General features: G+C 32.4%; 1 protein-coding gene across 2 annotated transcripts in view; it reads right to left on the bottom strand.

Moving 5' to 3' along the window:
- The window catches only part of TAX1BP1 (Tax1 binding protein 1), an 86,847-nt gene that overhangs the window by 16,528 nt on the left and 50,512 nt on the right, over positions 1-19,807 (bottom strand). The window contains exons 8-14 of one of the 2 annotated variants that reach the window (XM_037027519.2): positions 17,997-18,182; positions 14,456-14,680; positions 13,725-13,871; positions 12,536-12,659; positions 11,265-11,368; positions 8,794-8,919; positions 6,076-6,147 (exon numbers count right to left, since the gene is read on the bottom strand). In XM_037027519.2, coding sequence (XP_036883414.1) covers positions 6,076-6,147; positions 8,794-8,919; positions 11,265-11,368; positions 12,536-12,659; positions 13,725-13,871; positions 14,456-14,680; positions 17,997-18,182 — 984 coding nt within the window. The remainder of the gene's footprint in view (positions 1-6,075; positions 6,148-8,793; positions 8,920-11,264; positions 11,369-12,535; positions 12,660-13,724; positions 13,872-14,455; positions 14,681-17,996; positions 18,183-19,807) is intronic. The other variant, XM_037027520.2, reaches the window with a different exon arrangement.

Consider the following 19,807-nt stretch of genomic DNA (forward strand, 5'->3'; position numbering starts at 1 on the left):
AAAACAACATGGTAAAATGGTCCTTAATAAGGTTATTCTGGGGGGTAGGGGAGGCAAAATGACTTAGGAGCCTAGAATCAGACTGACCTGGATTTACTCATGACCTCCACTAATAACCCCTAAAGAACTTATTTTCTCCAGGCCTCAGAGGACTATTGAGAAATAAAGGGAAGGTTCAGAACACAGCAGGCCCATGAAGCTTCTCCTTCATCTCCTGCTATGACTCAAAAACCCCAGACATGCTTCTATAATAATTCAGGATTGTGAAAGTGGCAATGTGAATAGAGAAAAAGGGAGAGAGTTAATGCAAAAAATATTTCAAAGATGATTCAAGAAAAGAAAAAGGGCATGAAAGCAGCAAGAGTTAGAGATGATAAACTACTTCTACAGAAGTTTAGGTAAAATGGAGTCAAGGGTCATCAAAAGATTCATGCATGTATTGGTACAGTCAAGCAACTTCATAAGAGTTTCAATCGAATAAAAAGTTAATTCTAAGTTAATTCTCTCTCCTCTACCATCAAAGATGCAATAAATCCTCTGCAAACAGGACTCAAGGTAACAAAAGGACCAGTAATAAGCATTCTAATTCCTTGCAGAAAAACTGGAGGCAGGGTAAACAGAATACTAGGACACAGACAACATAGTTATGGTTAGGTTGTTGGGTAAATCAGAAACTGAACTCTCGACGTAGGGAAGACTCTTAGATTTGTATTCAATCTAAGAATACAATCCTAGATTCCCTAAAGGGTCGATGTTCAGAATCCAGGAGATCCATGAACTCAGATGGGAAAAACATTCACATCTTTCACTACCTTCTAAATGAAATTTAGCATTTTCTTCAATCATGAATGTAGACAGACGAACACCACAGCCATAGTGGCAGTGCCTTTATCACCTCAGAAATCACTGATATATTCACTTCATATTAGTCATCACAGCCATCTCAAAACAGCCTTTTACATTCATCACTCCTTTGAAATTACAGTATTTAATACATGTTGTCTTATTTAACATTTTAATAAATAAGCATATACTACTGTAACATATCACAATGTTTTAATATTTTGATTAACTATTACTTATAATTGGTTTCCTTTGTAATTCTGTATATTTTACTTCATTCATGTAAAAATTTTCTGAAAACAGATTTCACCAGACTGTCAAAAGGTCCTTGAAACAAAAATGGTCACGAACCCCTGGAAGAGTGCTCCCCCTACCTTCAAAGACATGCATGATAAGAATGTGGCTATCTTACCTGAACGAAATCAATATTAACTGCTGATTATAATTCACCTACAACAAAAATCTTCTACAATATAAGAAATATATTGTTAAGAGTCCTCTTTTATGATGTCAGTTCCAGGGCATGAAAGTTTATTTAGCCGGTTTGCCTTTTCTAGAGTGCCTGTATCTTTTTTCTTCAGGGCCTCCAAAATGGCTCACAATAGCCTTGTTTTTACAAATTAAACAAGTTAAGGGTGTCTCTGGCACTCCAACTGTTAGATAGGGGGAATAATATATTCCTCTTATCTACCACATGTGATGTTGTAAGAGTAAAGGAAAACAGACATTAAATGTTTTGAATTACTTACAACTCTGTGAACAAGCTGTTCAAGGTATTAGAGAATTCTCATAATCTTTATCCTTTTATCACTTCCAGACAGCCTCTAAAAGTTATAGCAAAAAAGGTAAACAAATGGTAGTCCATTAAGACTTTTCTAAGATCAACTCTTTGGAGCCATGATTATTTAATTATCATGCTATTGTTACAGCATTTCATTAGAGATATGTTCCATTAATCATTTATATGTGTGTGTGCATGTGTGTGCATACATAATCACTTTTCCATTCTCAGATGGAAAGCAGTATCATCTAGAACTATGAAATAATGATTCATAAAGTATGAGTCAAGTATCTGATGTTAAAGAACATTTTGAAATAGTTTTAATTTTTTTTACTTTTCAATTTTAATTTTTTTCTGGCAATCGTTGATAAGTATTTCCCACGATCCTTTCATTATTTGCCATTTTGCTTTCCCTTTATTTTCTTTACTCTCCCCTTTTTAAATTTCTAGTAAGGATCTTATGCAGAATATCTGAAATAGCATAAAGATATTAAAATGACTAATAATTCTAAATAGTACTTCTTAAATGACATGAAAAAAGATACTTTAAGCTAGTAAGTTTCTAAGTAAATTTAATATGGTGGGGTTTTAATCCTAAGAGATATACTAAATTACTTTATCCTACAAAAATTATTTTTTAAATATAAATATTTTACAATACTTAGGAGCTAGTTATTTTTAAAAGCAAAAAAGCTTTTATTCACACATATATGTTCAATAATTTACTAAGTATCTACTATGTTTATTCTAAGCCAATACTCTAAGTTGCAGGCACTGTTCTGGGTACTAAGAATTTAGGAATAATCAAAACAGACAAAAATTCCTGCCCATATAGGGCCTGAGACAAGAAAGCAATTAACTGGTGAGTTGTGAGACTGAGTGACTAGAATAGTTCTCAAAGTGTGGTCCCATACCAGCAGCACTAGGAATTTGCTAGAAATGCACATCTCTAGCCCCAGTACAAACCTACTAAAGCAGAAACTCTGGGAATGGAACCCAGGTATCTGAGACAGACTGACTCTACAATAGAGGACAGTGAAACAGGCAATTGTGGCTTAAGATAGGTCTAGAGAGATAAAAGGAGGCAAGTCATATTAGTGGTTATGTTAAGAATTTTGGCTTTTATCCTAAGCATACGGAAGGGCCACTAAGGAGCTTTAATTAAGGTTAATGATCAGCTTTACATTTTTAAATGTTAGCCTACCTGTGGTTTAAATAACCTTTTACCTGAGTGGACAGTACCAGAGTGGAGTGACCTCTGCTTCTGACGATGGCAGAAGAGAAAGTGTGTCCCTCAGCCCAACAATCCTCGGGGAACTGAATCCTGACAAAAATCACTTCATTGAGCCTGAAGGTAGATCTATACCCATGAGATGTCTGAGCCCCATTTGATAACCTGTTTGCAGTTATGAGAGGTCTAAAGTAGAGGACCAAATTAAGTGACACCCAAATTTCTGACTCACAGAAACTGAGATAACAAATGTTGCTTTAAACCATTAAGTATTTGGTAATTTGTTACACAGCGCAATTAATACAGTCACTATATTGTTTTCTGTGTGTAATTTCAGCCATTTATACCACAAAATGTACAAATGGTCATTGTAATTATTTCAGGACTACCTTTCACTGTTATGTATGAAATTTCAAAATAAATTATATGAAACATTTTATATATGCATAAACTTTAAAATAACGTGAAATGAACTAGTATATAAACTATATGTATAAATTATATGTATTTATATATGAAATATACTTTTAATAAGTATAAAATATATAAAAACAAAGTATCTTGATTGCTTCTCTCTAGTTAGATTATTATTGTTTTAACTCTGGGAAACACCTAAAGAAGATTCATACCAGGAATAAAAAATCATTCTCTTACTCTTCATTTGTGCTCCTAATGTTTTAATTATATCTTTAATTCACTATTTTATTTGCAGGAATCCTTTAACCCACTTGCCATTTTGTGTTGCTAATTCACTGAAAGGAACAGAGAGGGAGACAGGGAGGGAAGGGGAATGGGGAAGAGCAGAGAGAAGGGAGAACACAATGCCAGCCTGTGGGCAAAAAAAAAAAATTGTGAACATCTTGAATTCTGTACTTATTATAAGGTTTCCTTCACATAGTGATATAGCTCTAGCAATTCTAAAACTGCTTTATGTGGATTACTGGTTTTAGCAAATGTTGATATTACTGGGCAACAGTATTCTCACTGTGGAGGGAGTATACAGACAGGAAATGAGGAAGGCAAAGAAGAACCCTGTGGAGTTGGACTACAAGCACAGTATCTAAAATATAAATGTTACCTAGCTCTTTCCACTGAAAGCATCAGTAATAATGAGCACATCTAGGTCCTACATTTTGTTTTCTAAATACCATTTCCCAGCTAATAAGCAATCAGAACTTCTTGGAAAAAGAAATGATTGCTGAATTGACAAGAGCTTTTTTTATTTAAAAAAAAAAAAAAGGCCAATTTCAAAGATGAGGTAAGAAAGGTACAAGATGAGCCAGAATATCCTACAGTACTAGAAAGAAATTAAGGGCTCAGAAAGTTAACATCATCCTTTTGATACTAGGGCACATCAGGAACCAGCTTGAAGGTGCTCCCACTGACCAAATCTGGAACTGTGTGAACATCAAATTAAGAACAGTAATAAATTCTAACCCACTCACTAAAGAGTTCATACTTACAACTCTCAGGTAAGAAGAAAGATACAAAAATGGAGAGAGAGAGAGAGACAAAGAGAAAGACAGATGGACACAGGCACTCAAATGTAAGTTTAAAATTACAAACACTGTAATATAAAAAATTTATTTGGTCTTTGTTCCTGGTTCCTAGCACATTACCTCCTAAAATTCAGAATTTTCTAAATAATAGGAGTATCCTTGTCATTCATAGCAAGCCCTTTTAGAACATACTAAAATTTATGCTAACGAGGTGACTCCTGGTAGACCCTCAGATAGTTTCAAGGGAGTGGGGCTGGCCACCAGAAAGATCAAGCACATGATTACAGAACTGGAAATTTTAGCACCTCCCCCCAGGGATGGGAGGGAGGGTAACAATTGAGTTTAACTCCCTTGGCCAATGATTTAACCAATCAAGCCTATGTACTGAACCCCAAATTAAAAACTCTTTAACAAGGTTTGGGAACACATCAATGTACTAAGATGTTGTGCCTGCAGAGGGCATGGAAGCTCTGTGGCACCTCTACCTTGATCTATGCATCTCTTCTTTTTGGCTCTTCCTGAGTTGTACCCTTGACACTAAAACTTTATACTGTGCTTTATAATAGTACATAATCATAAGTGCTTTCCTAAGTTCTGTTGAGTTATTCTAGCAAAAGATAGAACCCAGTGGAAGGATTGTGAAACTGAGCCCTTAACTGGGGTCTGCACAAACTCTGCATAGTTAAGTGTCAGAACTGAACTGAATTGTAGTACACCCAACTGATGTCAGAGAACTGTTTCTGAAACATAAATGAGGACAAAGGAAGGTTCTTCTTTATAACAGAATGCCAAGGGACAAATAGGAAGGAAGCAGTGGAGTTCAAACATCAGAATTTTGCAACTATCCACTTGGGATGGCTTTTTTACTATGCATGACTTTGTTGTATTATCATTAGCCATTTGGAAAAACTATTCATTTGGGTCACTGAATTATGTAGACCTTACAAATGCTGACAAATTCCACTGAACAATTTTTAAAAATCAGTCTTAATATTTACCATCTATCCCCCTAGGAAAGTGTGTGCTATGAAGTATCAAGCTTATGGTAGCAGATACAAGGTTTCCAAAATTCTCTTCTGGCTTAAAAGCCTGAATTTTATAATTGGCAATAAATGCTATCAATTGTTTTTCCTTAAAGTAAAAGGCTCACTTCACTTCAAGAAAATATCTGCCAAATACCCTAGTCTGAATAACCATATTTTGTCTATTAGTTATTCTTTAAAACAGACATGATGTACCATGAAAAAAGAGACTAGTTCGGCTCCCAACTCAAAAGAGTTGCACAAATACTTCACCTTAAAATAACAAAGGTACTTCATTAAGCAGAAGTGCTTTAGGGGTATGTCTCATTTCATCACACAGAATATTAAAAAAATATGTATCCCGAGGTCAAGCTTCCCTAAGATTTCTACTTTGTTTCATCATCTTAAATAAAATCGGCTTTTTTTAAACTGTGAATGCATGGTTGTTAAAGTATTTTTATTGATAAACACAAAATATGTAACAAAGGCCAAACTAAATTTCTTAGGCATTTTTTCATATTATGAAGTAAAATATTTTTAAATTTTAACATTCTCCACCTAAAAGAATGTTAAGCCTTGGTCTTTTTTCATTCAACTTTTTAAAAAAACCACCCTCACATGAACTATAAAATGTGTCTTTATAAAGATGTATCATTCACACTTTCATACAAAATATTCTTTAATACACATTGTTCAAACCTTTTCCCTGGAGAGGTTTTCCAAATGTGAAGTTAGACCATTTATTTCTTTGTCTTTCTCTGCCAATTGAAGCTGAAAAAAGGAAAAAAATTATCATTAATTTTTTTTCATTATCTTTCCTTACACCTTTAAAGAGCCAGTTCTTACCATTCCATCAAAGTAATTTCTGTTACTATATCCACATATTTCCCTTGGTTCTTATTCTTTGATATCTCTTAATTACTGGTCAGTACTGACCAACATCCCTTACTCAAAACTTTTCCCTTGGTTTATGTGAAGCTGCACCAATACTATCATCCTCTCATGTTCTTTTATTATGCCCTTTGTGTGTAATTTTAATTACACAAATATTGGTATTCTCCAAAGTTTCTTCTATGTATATTCTCTATGGAAACTCCTTTTCTTCTATGCCTTCAACTATCATCCTCATGGGAGTACATCATAAATATTAACTCATGAACCACAACACTCTTTTTCCCTGAGTTCCAAATCTGCCTTTCTAACTGATGGCTAGACACATTTTCACTGTTGTCTTTTTGCATTTTAAGGACAAAATGTCCCAAACCTACTTATCCACTTCTGTTAACTGATACTATCTCAGAGCCCACTGTGACTGAAGCTAGGAAACTCTATTAGAACACTTCTTCCTTCTCCTCTTTGCCATTCCCCAACATTTTCAGTCTCTAAATTCATTCATTCATTCAACAACCACTTATTGTTTGCCTTTACAGCACAAGCATTATGGATATAAATACAAATAAAACCATTCTTCAGCGGTTTTTTCCTAAGGATTTCTTTCAAAGTTTTTCTTGATAAACTCAAGTCCTATCCAATGACAGATGATCAGGGGAAGTACTTTCCCCAAGGATGTGGCCTTTATCAATTCATTCTAAGAATATTTCTACCTGTTTTTCTTACTCTCAAAAACCTTTCCCACCTGCAAATCCTCTGTGCTACCGAATTATTTTCAGACAGACCCATTCTATTTAGGTGCCCTTTCTCCCAGAAAATTCTTAACAGCAAATAGCACACAAATTCCATTTTAGGCTCCCCAAAATCTGGCTTCAACATATTTTCAAGTTTTATCTATTCCATCACAGACAATGAAATCCTATTACTCAAGATGGCTCACAGTTCCCAGACTATGACCTCCACTTGTGATCCCCAAACCTATAGTAATGCTTTTCCATTCTGCTTAGAGTGCTGTTCTTTCTTTTCCTAACCCTCTTCTCTTCCCCTTCAGCTTGGTCTTTCAAAGGCCTAGTTTCTCCACATCTAACCCCTAAATATTCCATTGGAAACAGTCCTACTTACTAGACTTATCATTCATGTAAAATTTCATCACATTTTGCAATGTCTCATGTGTGTTTGTGCATGGAAACAGTACAAATAAGGGAAAGGTCATTAAACAAAAAGTCAAGCACTGTTGCCAGGTATATAACCCTAAATATGATGTTTAATCTTGATGCTCATTTTTTATCATTAATAAAATACAAATGTATTATTCAGCTTCCCATGGGTTTGACAGATGATTGACTAGGCTGTGAATGTGAGAGCTGTATCACCATTATACTTCTAGCAATCCCTTCTAGTTTATAAATTCCTTAGGCACAACACTGTGCCTTATTTATATCATCATCCAAACAATAGCTAACACAGTGCTTTATATATAATAATCTTCAATATTTACTAAACCATTTACTTCTAATATATAAAAATAAATGTTCATATAAGTTTAGTGTTCACACCTCATAAATAATGAGAAGTCACTAGCCTTTGAAAACAATATCCACAAGATTTCAGAAACAATAATAATTTCAAAATAAAAGTTTCAAAAATTTCATTCTGATGACAGATGAAGATCAAAAAGGACCATTAGCTTGTAAGGTGACACCCCTCTCCACAAGAAGGGGAACCTAAACGTGTAGTGTCTTTAAGAACATTGCATTTAAAAATTACATTACAGGTATAATTAACTATGATATAGCAAAGTTAAATCATACGAAACTTCCTGGTCTTTAGTCACACACACACAAAATGCAAATTACACATACATCCATATCTTAAAATATGTAAGATTACAGTTTATTCTAGAGGGAAAATATCTTTCTAGTTATTAATCATCTAGACAGCCTGCTAATTTTTTTCTCTAACATTCTTACAAATATCATTTTCCTTTCCAGCTTTGTTTGTTGCCTTATAGTTACATTGGCAAAATAATTTTCATTAATTGAGGTTGTATCACTTACTCTGCAGTATTTCATTTAGGATCACAACATACTTTAGTAATAGATTTAAAAACACATAAATTCTTTAAATTACTGATACACAAATTTTTTAAATAACCAACCATATATTGTTACACTTCCACAAAAAATCTCAAAGTCCAAAAAATACATACACATTCATGTTTATTTTTAAGTGAACAAGAGGATGATGAAATGATCACTTTTCATCTTAAAAACTAAGCAGGGTTAAGATATAATTTTAATAGCCATCTGAATCAACAGAATTATAGCAACAATTGCAATTTATATCCATTTTCTCAGTGCATACTTAATAAACTATTCAACATAACTAAATATTTTTTATTTATACATTAAAATATTATCCCAACTGTACATATTAAAATAGCACATTAGATAAAAATTACAGATAACCCATTTCAAAAGTACCAGGTACTATGGCTCCAGTTATATGTATACTAAACTTACTTACTTTGTAATTGTCCTCTACTTCAGCTAGTTCTAGTTTTACACCTTCAGAAATTTCCACTTGTTCTTTCCATTTCAACTCCATTTTTGCAAGTTCATCCGCATATTTATTGCACTTTGTTTTCTCATCCTAAATAAAATTGGGATAGTTAGCAAAAGACCTTAAGCCATATAAAGCTAGTATCTATACAAAGACCATCAGGTACATGCTGAATGTTTATTATAACACTGTTGTAACAGCATAAAAATGGAAATTAATAAACGTCTGTCAGTGGGAGACTGGACAAATAATTTTATGTCCACGCAATGGAATAGTATATTATTTAAAAGAACAAAGTTGACCTATAAATTAACAAAGACACATTCATTAGCACAATGCAAAAACAGAATATGTGAGTTGTTTTGTAAGTCACTTAACATAATTGTATGAAGTATCTTTGTAATGTATAGAAAAATATAAACCAAAATATTGACAGCTCTTATCTCTGGGGATCAGGATCATGATGGTGTTTTTCCACCTTTATTCTTTATTTCTATAATGCCCTAAGGTATCACAATAAGCATATACTACTTTTGCAAAAGGAGGTAAATAAAAATCATGTATTTATAATGGTAGTGATAAATAAAACTCTGAGATTTCCTGACCAAGAAAATCTGCAGGTTGACTTCTTACTGCTCTTGTTTACAACCCAGAATGTTAAGAGTTACAAATTATAACAAAAACGAAAACTGGCCAATTTAATTTTAAATGTTTTTGTTCAAGGTACAAGTTTAAAAATACACTTTAAGCATTTCAATAGAGAAGAGAAAATATTTTCAACACATAATGCTGGACAAATGGGATATCCATACTATACATCTCTCACACCATACACAAAAATAAAACAGTTAATAGACTTAAACATAAAACCTAAGACTATAAAACTTTTAGAAGATAGAAGAAAATCTTTGCTATTTGGATTCAGTAAATGTCTCTTAGAACACAAAAAGAAACACAAAACATAAAAGAATAAATTGAAAATCTGTACTCCATCAAAATTAGAACTTTTTCTAAAAATACAATTAAATAAATGAAAAGGCAAGCCACAGAGAGAAAATATTCATCAAATATATACATCAGACAAAGAACTTGTATCCAGAGAAAGAACACTTAGAACACAGTAAATAAAATGAACAATCCAATTTTTAAAATGGCAAAAGATTTGAACTCTTGCAATGAAAAGGAATAACTACCAACAAAGCAACAACTTGAATAAATCTCAAAATAATTGCGCTGAGAGAAGACAGGTAGAGTACATATCATACGATTCCATTTATACAAATTGTACAAAACGTAGGCTAACCTATAGTGCCAGAAAGCAAGCCAATCGTTTCCTGGGAATGGGACACAGGGAGGGATGAGTTGCAAATGAGTACAAAAAAACTTTAGGTGCTAACAGAAATGTTCATTATCTTGACATTGTGATAGTTTCACAACTATATATAGCAAAACCGTTCAAACCACAGACATTAAATATGTGCAGCTTACTGGATTTCAATTATACTTCAACACAGTTGTAAAAAAATGCATCTTGAGGAAGTTTTTAGCTTGCAGGAACAGTCTTTTCAATAATACTATATAATAATATTTCTTAAAATATTCATCCAGAATTTTTTCTCACTTAATGAAAAACCATTTAGTCCCTTATAAACAACTATTGAACTCAAGGGTAAAACTGTTCTATCTAATCCTTACACAGATGGTAGAATCCTCTCAAGCAACAAAAATGTTTAGTGTAAAGTTTGATTAAAGGATTATATTAAATTAATATTTCGAGGGCAGTAACAAATATTTTAAATCACTATAGTAACAGTGAGCTAATGTGTGAGCTTCATTCAATAACTAAAAATTATTCCTCTCCTCTCTACATGCACAGAGAAACATACACACAAAAAAATATTTAATTAAACAAAAATCATATACACAAACACCTTTTCCTCCAAATCAGGTAAAAATAAAAAGCATTTTCCCTTTGTCCTTTAGATACTCCAGGAGTGAATGCTACCAAGATGAATGCAAAACTGAAATGTTGGAACAATACAGTTTAAAATAATCAAGCAGTAAAGGCAACAAGTCATTTGATTAACATGCCCTTTTTCTACTTGCAAATCCGGGTCACTCAAAGATGTGGTATAAATTCCTTGCTATTATTACAGTAAGCACTTCCCTTCTATGAAGTCCAAACATTTCCCATGCATCCTTAAAATAAGGAGACAAACAATAATACCCAACCTCAATTAATCAGTTGCCTATTATTAACAGAATGATATCAGGTGAACAGAAAATAGTAATTTCAGAAATGATTTTACACACAGGTTTACATGAACAGGTATATAAGCAACTCACTCTCACCATCTACATATAAAAACAATAAAGGTGAGCTAAGCCATTACATTTGATAAATCTATTTTTCATTTACAAGGCACCTAGCTTACCTGCAAGAGTTGTTTACATTTATTATACTTTTCTGTTTTGTCAGCAATTTCTTTGGTCATTTCACAGACTTGTCCCTTTGTTACAATGTCAAAATCTGTCTCAGCTATAGCAAGGCAAGAAAATAAGTATTAAACATTATTTTGCCTCTTGTATTATCCTACTGTTCAAAATAACTCAAAAGTCAGTATAATGTAAAATACAATAAATGGAATATTGAAAGAGAGAAACATCTATTTAAAAACATCTGTTCATATACTAAATAAGCAAAGAAGGATAATATAAACTCTAGGTGAGAATTTTTTAAATATGTTTGGCCAGAAACAAGTTCTCATTCAACCAAATAATGAAAAGATCATTATTTTGTTTTTAATTAGTTTTTTAATAAAAAAATAAATAATAAATATTTTAAATAAAAAATAAATACTTAAAAATAGTTCTAAGATGGTACAAAATTCTGCTCTTCATATAACTGACTAGATAAGATAAGTAGGACAACCATAATCTGAAAAAACTTTTGTTACTATTTTCTAAGTCTTTATTTACTCTTACTGCTATCCTAGATCCTACAGAGGATGTACAGAAATAAAAGGCAGAATTCTGTTCTATAGCAGCTGAACTTAGTATTTAATAGTATTACATACCGATATAATATAAATAAACTTAAAAAATCTACAACATAAATTACTCCAAACACTATACAAGGAAATATACTTTTATATATTCTAGTACTTACTTTCATTTTTGCTAAACCTTTAATATACGGTTAAAAAATGTTATTAGGACAAGTGAAAATCTAGAATTAAGTCCAATTTTCATGTTCATGTATTCACTATGTCTGTCTAATCTGTTCTGTAAATTACTAAATAAAAATTTTAACTTATCTACAAAAAGGTATACTAATGAGGTACCCTACTTATCTAAAAAATTAACATGAATTGAACAGGGAATTTATAAGTTTTTCTCCTCAACAGAACTACACAATTAAAGTGCCATAAATTTCAAAATTCCATAGATTTAGAAGAATATTAATTAAAAATTTAATTCTTGGCTTTTGTCCTATAGCCCAAATGCTGTGTTTTGTATATGCACCACATGCATGACTTTACGTTGTTCTCAGACCCTTACTTTTCCCCTTGCCTCAATCCCTGCACTTATTAAGGATTTTTATAAGCTACCTAAAATTCTTACACTTGGAACAAAGCAGTATAAACAAGTATAAATACTTGTCAAGACAGGACGTTTTACACAGAAAGTCTAGAAGATTTTTTACCTGCAAAAGGTGGCACCTTTACATCTACAGCAGAGACAGTAGTAGCTGGGTCTGTGTTTACTGCGGTATCATTCACTTTCTGCTGATTACCAATTTTCTTTGTGAAGACACTATTGTTACTGGCCTATTCAAAATGTTAGCAAACTGTTAAATGAATTATTTCCTTCCTTCGATAACTATATAAATAGTAATCATATAAAGAAATCCTGAGAAGTCCACCAAGCAGCTATTGTCTTAAAGGCCAACAAAGACACACATCATTTACTAACTGACCTAAATGTTACAAAAAAGCAAAACTTTATTTTGTTTTTTCTCATCAAATCATCACAATACTGCCAAAACAAGCCAGTCACAGAAATATTGTAAGTTTTCTACTACAAAGTTATAGAACACTTAAAGGCCCCAAACCAAATCTATGCATGTGGGTCATACTTAAAGTATGTTTTCTCACAGAAGTTTTCCTACTTTACCACATGCATTTCTTTATTGTCTCCTTTCAGATTTCAAAAACACTGGGAAAATATCATCTGCATCATATAGTATACAAATAAAACTCTTTGCAGAAAATTTTTACTTCAAAGAGAACTGTGGTATCATTTTCAACTTCAGGTTTTAAATGTGTTTCTTCACTATTGCATAGCAAGCCTTATACTTAAGTACAATTTAAGGACCCACATTAAAACATACATTAAACAGAAATACTTTCTTTGCTTTCATAAAATCTGCCTACCCATTCTCAAATAGAATACAAAATAACTAACATTTAGTTCTTCCTAATCTGGTGGATATCAATATGATGGAAGAACTCACCAATGGTAACTGAGAAAGCATCTAAGATGCTGAGGATGATCAATGGTGAACCCCACTGAGAACAGGTATCAATATCCCAAGGAGGGATTCAATAATATGTATTAAGTTTTTAAGTAGAAAAGGAAAGTATCAAGAACTTGTAAATGGTCAAGAAAACGGCTCCTGTTTTTTTCTTTGCTGCTGCTCTTGTGTCCTTTGTTGGTTCTCCAGCAAATAAACTCCAGATTCACTAAATTATTATTGCATTAGACCAATGGCTTGAACTCAAGCAGAGATAAATTATATTCAAAAGGCTACTTAGAATATTATGCATTTGATTTACACATAGAAATATTGATAAAGGAAATATTTTACTATGTATGAATTCAATTATACTTACTGACTGGTCTGAAAGTTTATTTATTTGTTTTTGGAGCCTCTGGCATTCCTTGAATTTTTCTTTATAATGATCAGCTGCCATCTGAAGTCGAAGTTTCAGATCTTCAACTTCTCTTCTCAGTTCATGTTCCAGTGTATCAGTCTTCTCCTACGAGAAAAACAAAAACTTTCTCTAAGAGAAAAAGATAAAATTTCCTGTATCTCATAACACAGTGTAAATCCCAACTTCATTATTACTTTCTTCTTTCTGGCTTTTAATTTTTATTTGTTTTGGAGTTTAGGCTACAGAGCTACATTAGCTCTCCTAATTAACCCAGCTTTATATTCTTAGGAGTAAGGTTCATTAAAAAACTAGAGAAGAATAACCCACCTCCTGAGGAGCAAGTATTACCCTGTTAAATAACCTTAATACCATTTTATGCAGCTAGTAAATAAGAAATTCCAAACAAAGCAATATATACCTGATACTGACCAGTAAGTTTAATTAACAGTAAGTTTAATCAACAGTTTGATTAGAGCAGCTTTCACTAACCATTAGAAATTTGTTATGTCAGTTTTTTCTTAGAACTTACATTAACTTCAACCCAAGAAGTTACAATGACTAGACAAAATGAATGGAAATTTAAACTCTTGTGATCAAGAATCTAATCTGACTTATAATAACATGTAAGTAACCTATAGGTTATAGTAAGTTTTTGATCAAAATGGAAATTCAAAACTAATCCACTTTACCTGGCCTTTTTTCACAGTATTTAGTTTAAGTTCAGTCACTGCATCAGCTAGCTGCTTTTTCACTTTCTCATTTTCCAAGCGTGCAGTGTGTAAATCTGTCATTGTTTTATCTCGCACATTTACAGCATCACTAAGTTCTTTAGCCAGAAAGACAACTTCTTGTCGAGTTGCCTGAACCTGTTCCTCTGCTTTACGAAGTTGCTCCTTTAAAAAAAATGTATCTTCCTGAAGAAAAGCAGATAAATATGTGTAATTAAACCATTCATGTAAAAAACAGAAGAAATTTTACTCAATTTCAATGGATCCATGCTTTTGTATTCATGACTTAGATGAAGTATGTAAGTCTATAAAAAGTAGATGTGAGTGTCAGCATCTCATATAACAAACCTATGCACTGGGTATCACTACCACCATTTTATATATAAGGGGCTTTTAAGCTTTTAAGAAAATTATTTAAGGGTATGGATACATGTTTAGCTTCACAAGAGATTCAGTAAAATATTAAAATAATGAAAATTATTAAAAATCAATGTCTAACAATATGAGAATTTATTATAAATGAACAATACATCTTCTATACAATTAAATTTTTACAGCCATTATGAACAGTAGTATATCTAATACACTATTGGTGTATTAATTTTTTTGAAAGGCAATTTGAAAATAACTACGGAAATTTAAACACTTCACCCAGCAATTGTACTTGGAGGAATTTATTCTACAGAATTATACATGTGCCTAGGTATCTGTACAAGGATACTTATTTACTGAAGGATGTTTATTAACAGCTAAGGGTTGTATATACACAAATAAGGACAATTACATACTACACAGTTGTTCAATAAAAGGAGGGATATTATACAGTTGTCCCAATGAATGAGGAAGATCAACATGTGTTATTCATACTGTTAAGTTGTCCAACATTACATAAATTTCTCAAAAAAAGACTTTGGAATACCATATATATTCTCATTTTTGTTAAAACAAATACTCTGCACAGATTTCTAGAAAAATTAAAAATTCCATAATGATGTATCTGGGAAAAGATATGGGTTACTTGTACACATAGTACCCTCACGTACTATTTTAATTTTTTAAAAACCATGACCTTGTGTCACCTTTATAATTTTAGAAGAAAAGTTCAAAATTTAGTCATTTTTCCCGGGTATTTCCATACCTATGTTTTTCTCACAGAAGTCTTGCCTAAGCAGGAAAAAGATGCTTAGAAGAATCTTTAGCATCTTTTTAAATAACAAATAAGCAAATACACATTTATCTTTTCATTTGCAATCTACACATTAAATACCCTGAAAAGTAACCTAGGTTTCAATAATTAATTCTAAATGTCACCCATGCATGATGTTTTAGGTGTTATATTAACTGTCTGACTGTATTTAATATTAATAGTAAACTACTGAAAATAACGCAATACTCATCCATAACATCTAATGAATAAATGAAGGCATATCTATAAAATGTAGTATTACACAGCCACTTTTTACAAATTAGGAAGATCTCTATGAACTGAAAAGGAATGACTACCATTTTACGTTGTTCAATGTAAAAAAGCAAAGGGTGAAAGACTATTATAGCATTGCAACATTTTTTAAGAAAGAATAGGATAGAGAATAGTGAGTATATGCTTGTGCATATAACTATGCTTGCAAAAAGAAACATAAGAATAAACTGGAAACTAATGAAAATGCTTTTACCTATAGGTACAGGTAAGAAGGGCTTTTTTTAGGCAAAAGAATGAGACATCAGAGTAAATTTTTCTATATCATTAACTTTTCAATAATGTATATTTTACATATTCAAAAAATAAAATTAAACAGTTAACAGGATGAAAACAAATCTTACAATTAAATACAAACAAAAAATTTAAACTGTATTATAAATCCATAAGTTAACAGTGTTAAAAAATTAAGTAACTTTTAAACATGTTACCTTGTACTTCCTTAATGAAATATATTCTAGGAAAAAAGAGCTGGAAAACATCTTAATTTTATTTAGTAGACATACTGGTGGAAGTGGCACTGTGGTAATACTTCTGAAACTACTGGTGTGTGTAGCTGGGTAAAAAACATGAGTAAACATAATATTTTAGATATAAGGGTTCTCACATTGGGGGAAGAGATATGTAAATATGGAATGGAAGAAGGTATAAAAGAATCCTAAGGCAGTGGATTTGAATTGGAGGTATCAATATGAAGACTTCAAATGTCTGTCCAATGGAAGTACAAAGGAGCAACAACCCCTAGCAGCTACAGGATACAGTTCTTGGTTTCAAAATACCATTCCCTACTGAAAAGCCAGAGTTCCTTGAAGAAATGGCTAATACAAGGTCTGGGGCAGACCCTAACACTGTAACATTCAGTTGTGCCACAAAGCAAGGAAGTATTCAAACCATTAGGGGAACACATCAAAAAGACACAAAAGTAGACTTGGGGATTCCCCCTAGCTAAATATGGGGCAATTTGGGTATGAAGAATGGTGATTATAATGTGTAATACACTGAACAAAAATAATCCCTAAGTCCATAGTGATAGAAGAAGAAGGGGGCAAGAGCAACAGGGAACCTCCTCACTGTAAAATACCTACTAATACATGTAAAAGGGACAACAGAATTTTTTAAATCACCGTTTTGCAATCATTAATGTAACAACTGATGCAGGTGAGGATGGTCAAGGGATTAAAAACTATTGGGTGAAAGCTATTTGGGAATAGGATATTCCCATGATCTCAAAGTATTATCCCACAGATTACTCAATAATCACAAAGAAGGAAAGACATCATTGTAATGAACAGACAGGCAGACATAACTTTAAATAAATAATTAAATCTGTCATAATCAAGAATGGAATTAACATTTTGTGTCTTTTGATAATGCTCCAACAGAACATACAAAACATCATCTATGCTTTCTCTTGCCAAACATGTTTGACCTTAATCTACTTGTAAGTAAACAAGACAAATCTAGATAATGGACCATTCTTTTAGACAAATCTAAATTCTCCAAAAATATCAATGTCATAAAAGACAAAAAGTAGAGGGAGACATTATTCTAGATTAGAGCAATCAAAAACACAATAATCAAATTAATGTGTGATCTTTCACTACCCGTGGATCAGGATATTGCACTTATTTACAATTTGAACGTGGACTAAAACTATATACAAAAATGAATATTATCATATCAATGTTAAACCTCTTAGGTGTGATCATGCCAACATGGTTATACAGAAGAATGTACTTACTGTAGAAGAGACATGGCAAAGCATTTAGGGTGAAATGTCATAATGCCTGCAGCTGACTTTCAAATGGCTCAGAAAAAAAAAAGCATATAGGTGGGAGAGATAAATACAGTAAAATATTTGAGGATATGTATGTACTCATTGTTCTGTTCTTATAACTTTTCTGTAAATTTGAACTTTTTCAAAAGAAAAAGTTGGGGGAAGGGTAGGTTAAAAATAAAAACTACCATATTGTAGATATTTGAGATGTTTTCTAATCTTCAACTACAAATTACAAAAGTACTTACCTTACTTGAGGTTGTAAGCAAGAAAGCCCTTTGCAAATTTTCCTTTTCAGCCAAACAGAACTGCAGTCTGCCAATCTCTTCTTTGAAATGAATAATCATGCTTTCTTTGTTCCCATCTAAATTCTTTAAAGTCTGGACCTCTGACACAAGCTTAGTATTTTCTATTTCTGTATTCTTCAAATGTACCTGTAATAGTGCTTGAAAATGTCAAGAATATTCTAATTCCATAACTCTGTTAGTCAAAGTTTAAAATACCACTGTTTAACCCAAAATGATCAAGGGAAGTTAAGATTCGGAGTCAGGAGACCCAAATTCTGTCAAATATCTAAGGATGTGGGAGAACACAGCTTTTCTTAGTTTTAAAAAAATGTTTCCATGGAGATTAATTCTAAAGTCTAACACATGATCTCTAAAGTCTTTTTCTTTGATTTAATGATTTGTATGTTCTGTTTAAAATTGCAAATAGATTTTGTTGTTCATCTAGGGGTAACAAGTATTACAGGCACATTCAAATACAAAGGAAAGACCAGATTCTGAAAATTAGAAGGGGTAGATTCAAGAACATCTTAAGCAATTCTACTTTTTGTTTATGTCACTTACCTCCTATGTGCCTAAAAATATATTTGTTGATTAATTACCCCAACTGTATTAATTTTCCCATGAACTCTGGCTGCTGCTACTCATTTGTTCACAATACACAAATCAAATTTCACAACTGAAATTATAAAGAGTATAAAGATCTAGTTTCCACTATAAAGAGTACCTTGCTTTGGTTAAGAGTACCAGACAGAAATGAAATGACATAATTTTTGAGCTTTACTCTTTAAATGTATAGAATACTGAAAAACCAGCTCCTGTTCACAAGGCTGGACTGTAACTCTGGATTCTCTGAAGGTGTCATCAGCCAAGACCTTTGAGGCATAATTTTACAAACACTTTCATAATCATCAGATCATAAAAGTGTTTTACCAGTTACTTTAAATTCTGATAGGGCAGGGATAGATAATATAATCCAAGAGGGGCTAGAGAAGAGAGAGAAAAGCAATCTCTTTGGTTGTTCATATTAACAATCTGGAAGGGAATTTATGTTTTTAAGCTGAACAGTATAGTAAGAGGTCTTACCACATGGGGTAAGTAGAATCTTCAACAAAAGAACAAAACAAAAATCCCTAAGGAACTGTTTTCCTCCAACTTTTGGGGTATACATATACAAATGAAATACTGTTCAGAGCACTGGAAGGTTGGGAGAACATGTTCAAATGGAAATTTTTAAAGAATAAATCCCCAAGATACCTCGTTCTTCCCTTCCTTCCTCCCTCTCCAGTCTTTTTTTGCAAAGGACTCGTCTTTTACAATCATGTGTAAAATAGACACATAGAAGTCTGCATTAAGTGAGGAAAAACAAGGGAGAGTATAAGGGATAAATAACAGAAAGTAATAAAGAGAAAATAAATGCTGGATTTACCCTAAAATGTGCTTACCAGCCCTCTATAAACAGAAGTTCCTGTTTCAGGACAGAAGAAAAAAAAAAAAAAGGTAGAGTAGAAAGGTGAAATCTTTAGGAATAGATTTTCCTCTTTCCAAAATAAATCATCCTAGTTATCATTACACTTCTTTAGCATCACTATTAATTAGGACTTTCCTAAATCCTTCCCCTGATTAACTATCACACCTTTAGAATTCATTTTACTTATTACTGAATTAAAATGATTGAAGATGTAGACATTCTATTTACCCTACTGTCTAAAAAAAACAACAACATGGGAAGCCAATTATCCACAGAGAATGCTCATGTCTTTTCCTGGCATTAA

The sequence above is a fragment of the Manis javanica genome, chromosome 6 (assembly GCF_040802235.1).
Source record: "Manis javanica isolate MJ-LG chromosome 6, MJ_LKY, whole genome shotgun sequence".
Classification (NCBI taxonomy): Eukaryota; Metazoa; Chordata; class Mammalia; order Pholidota; family Manidae; genus Manis; species Manis javanica.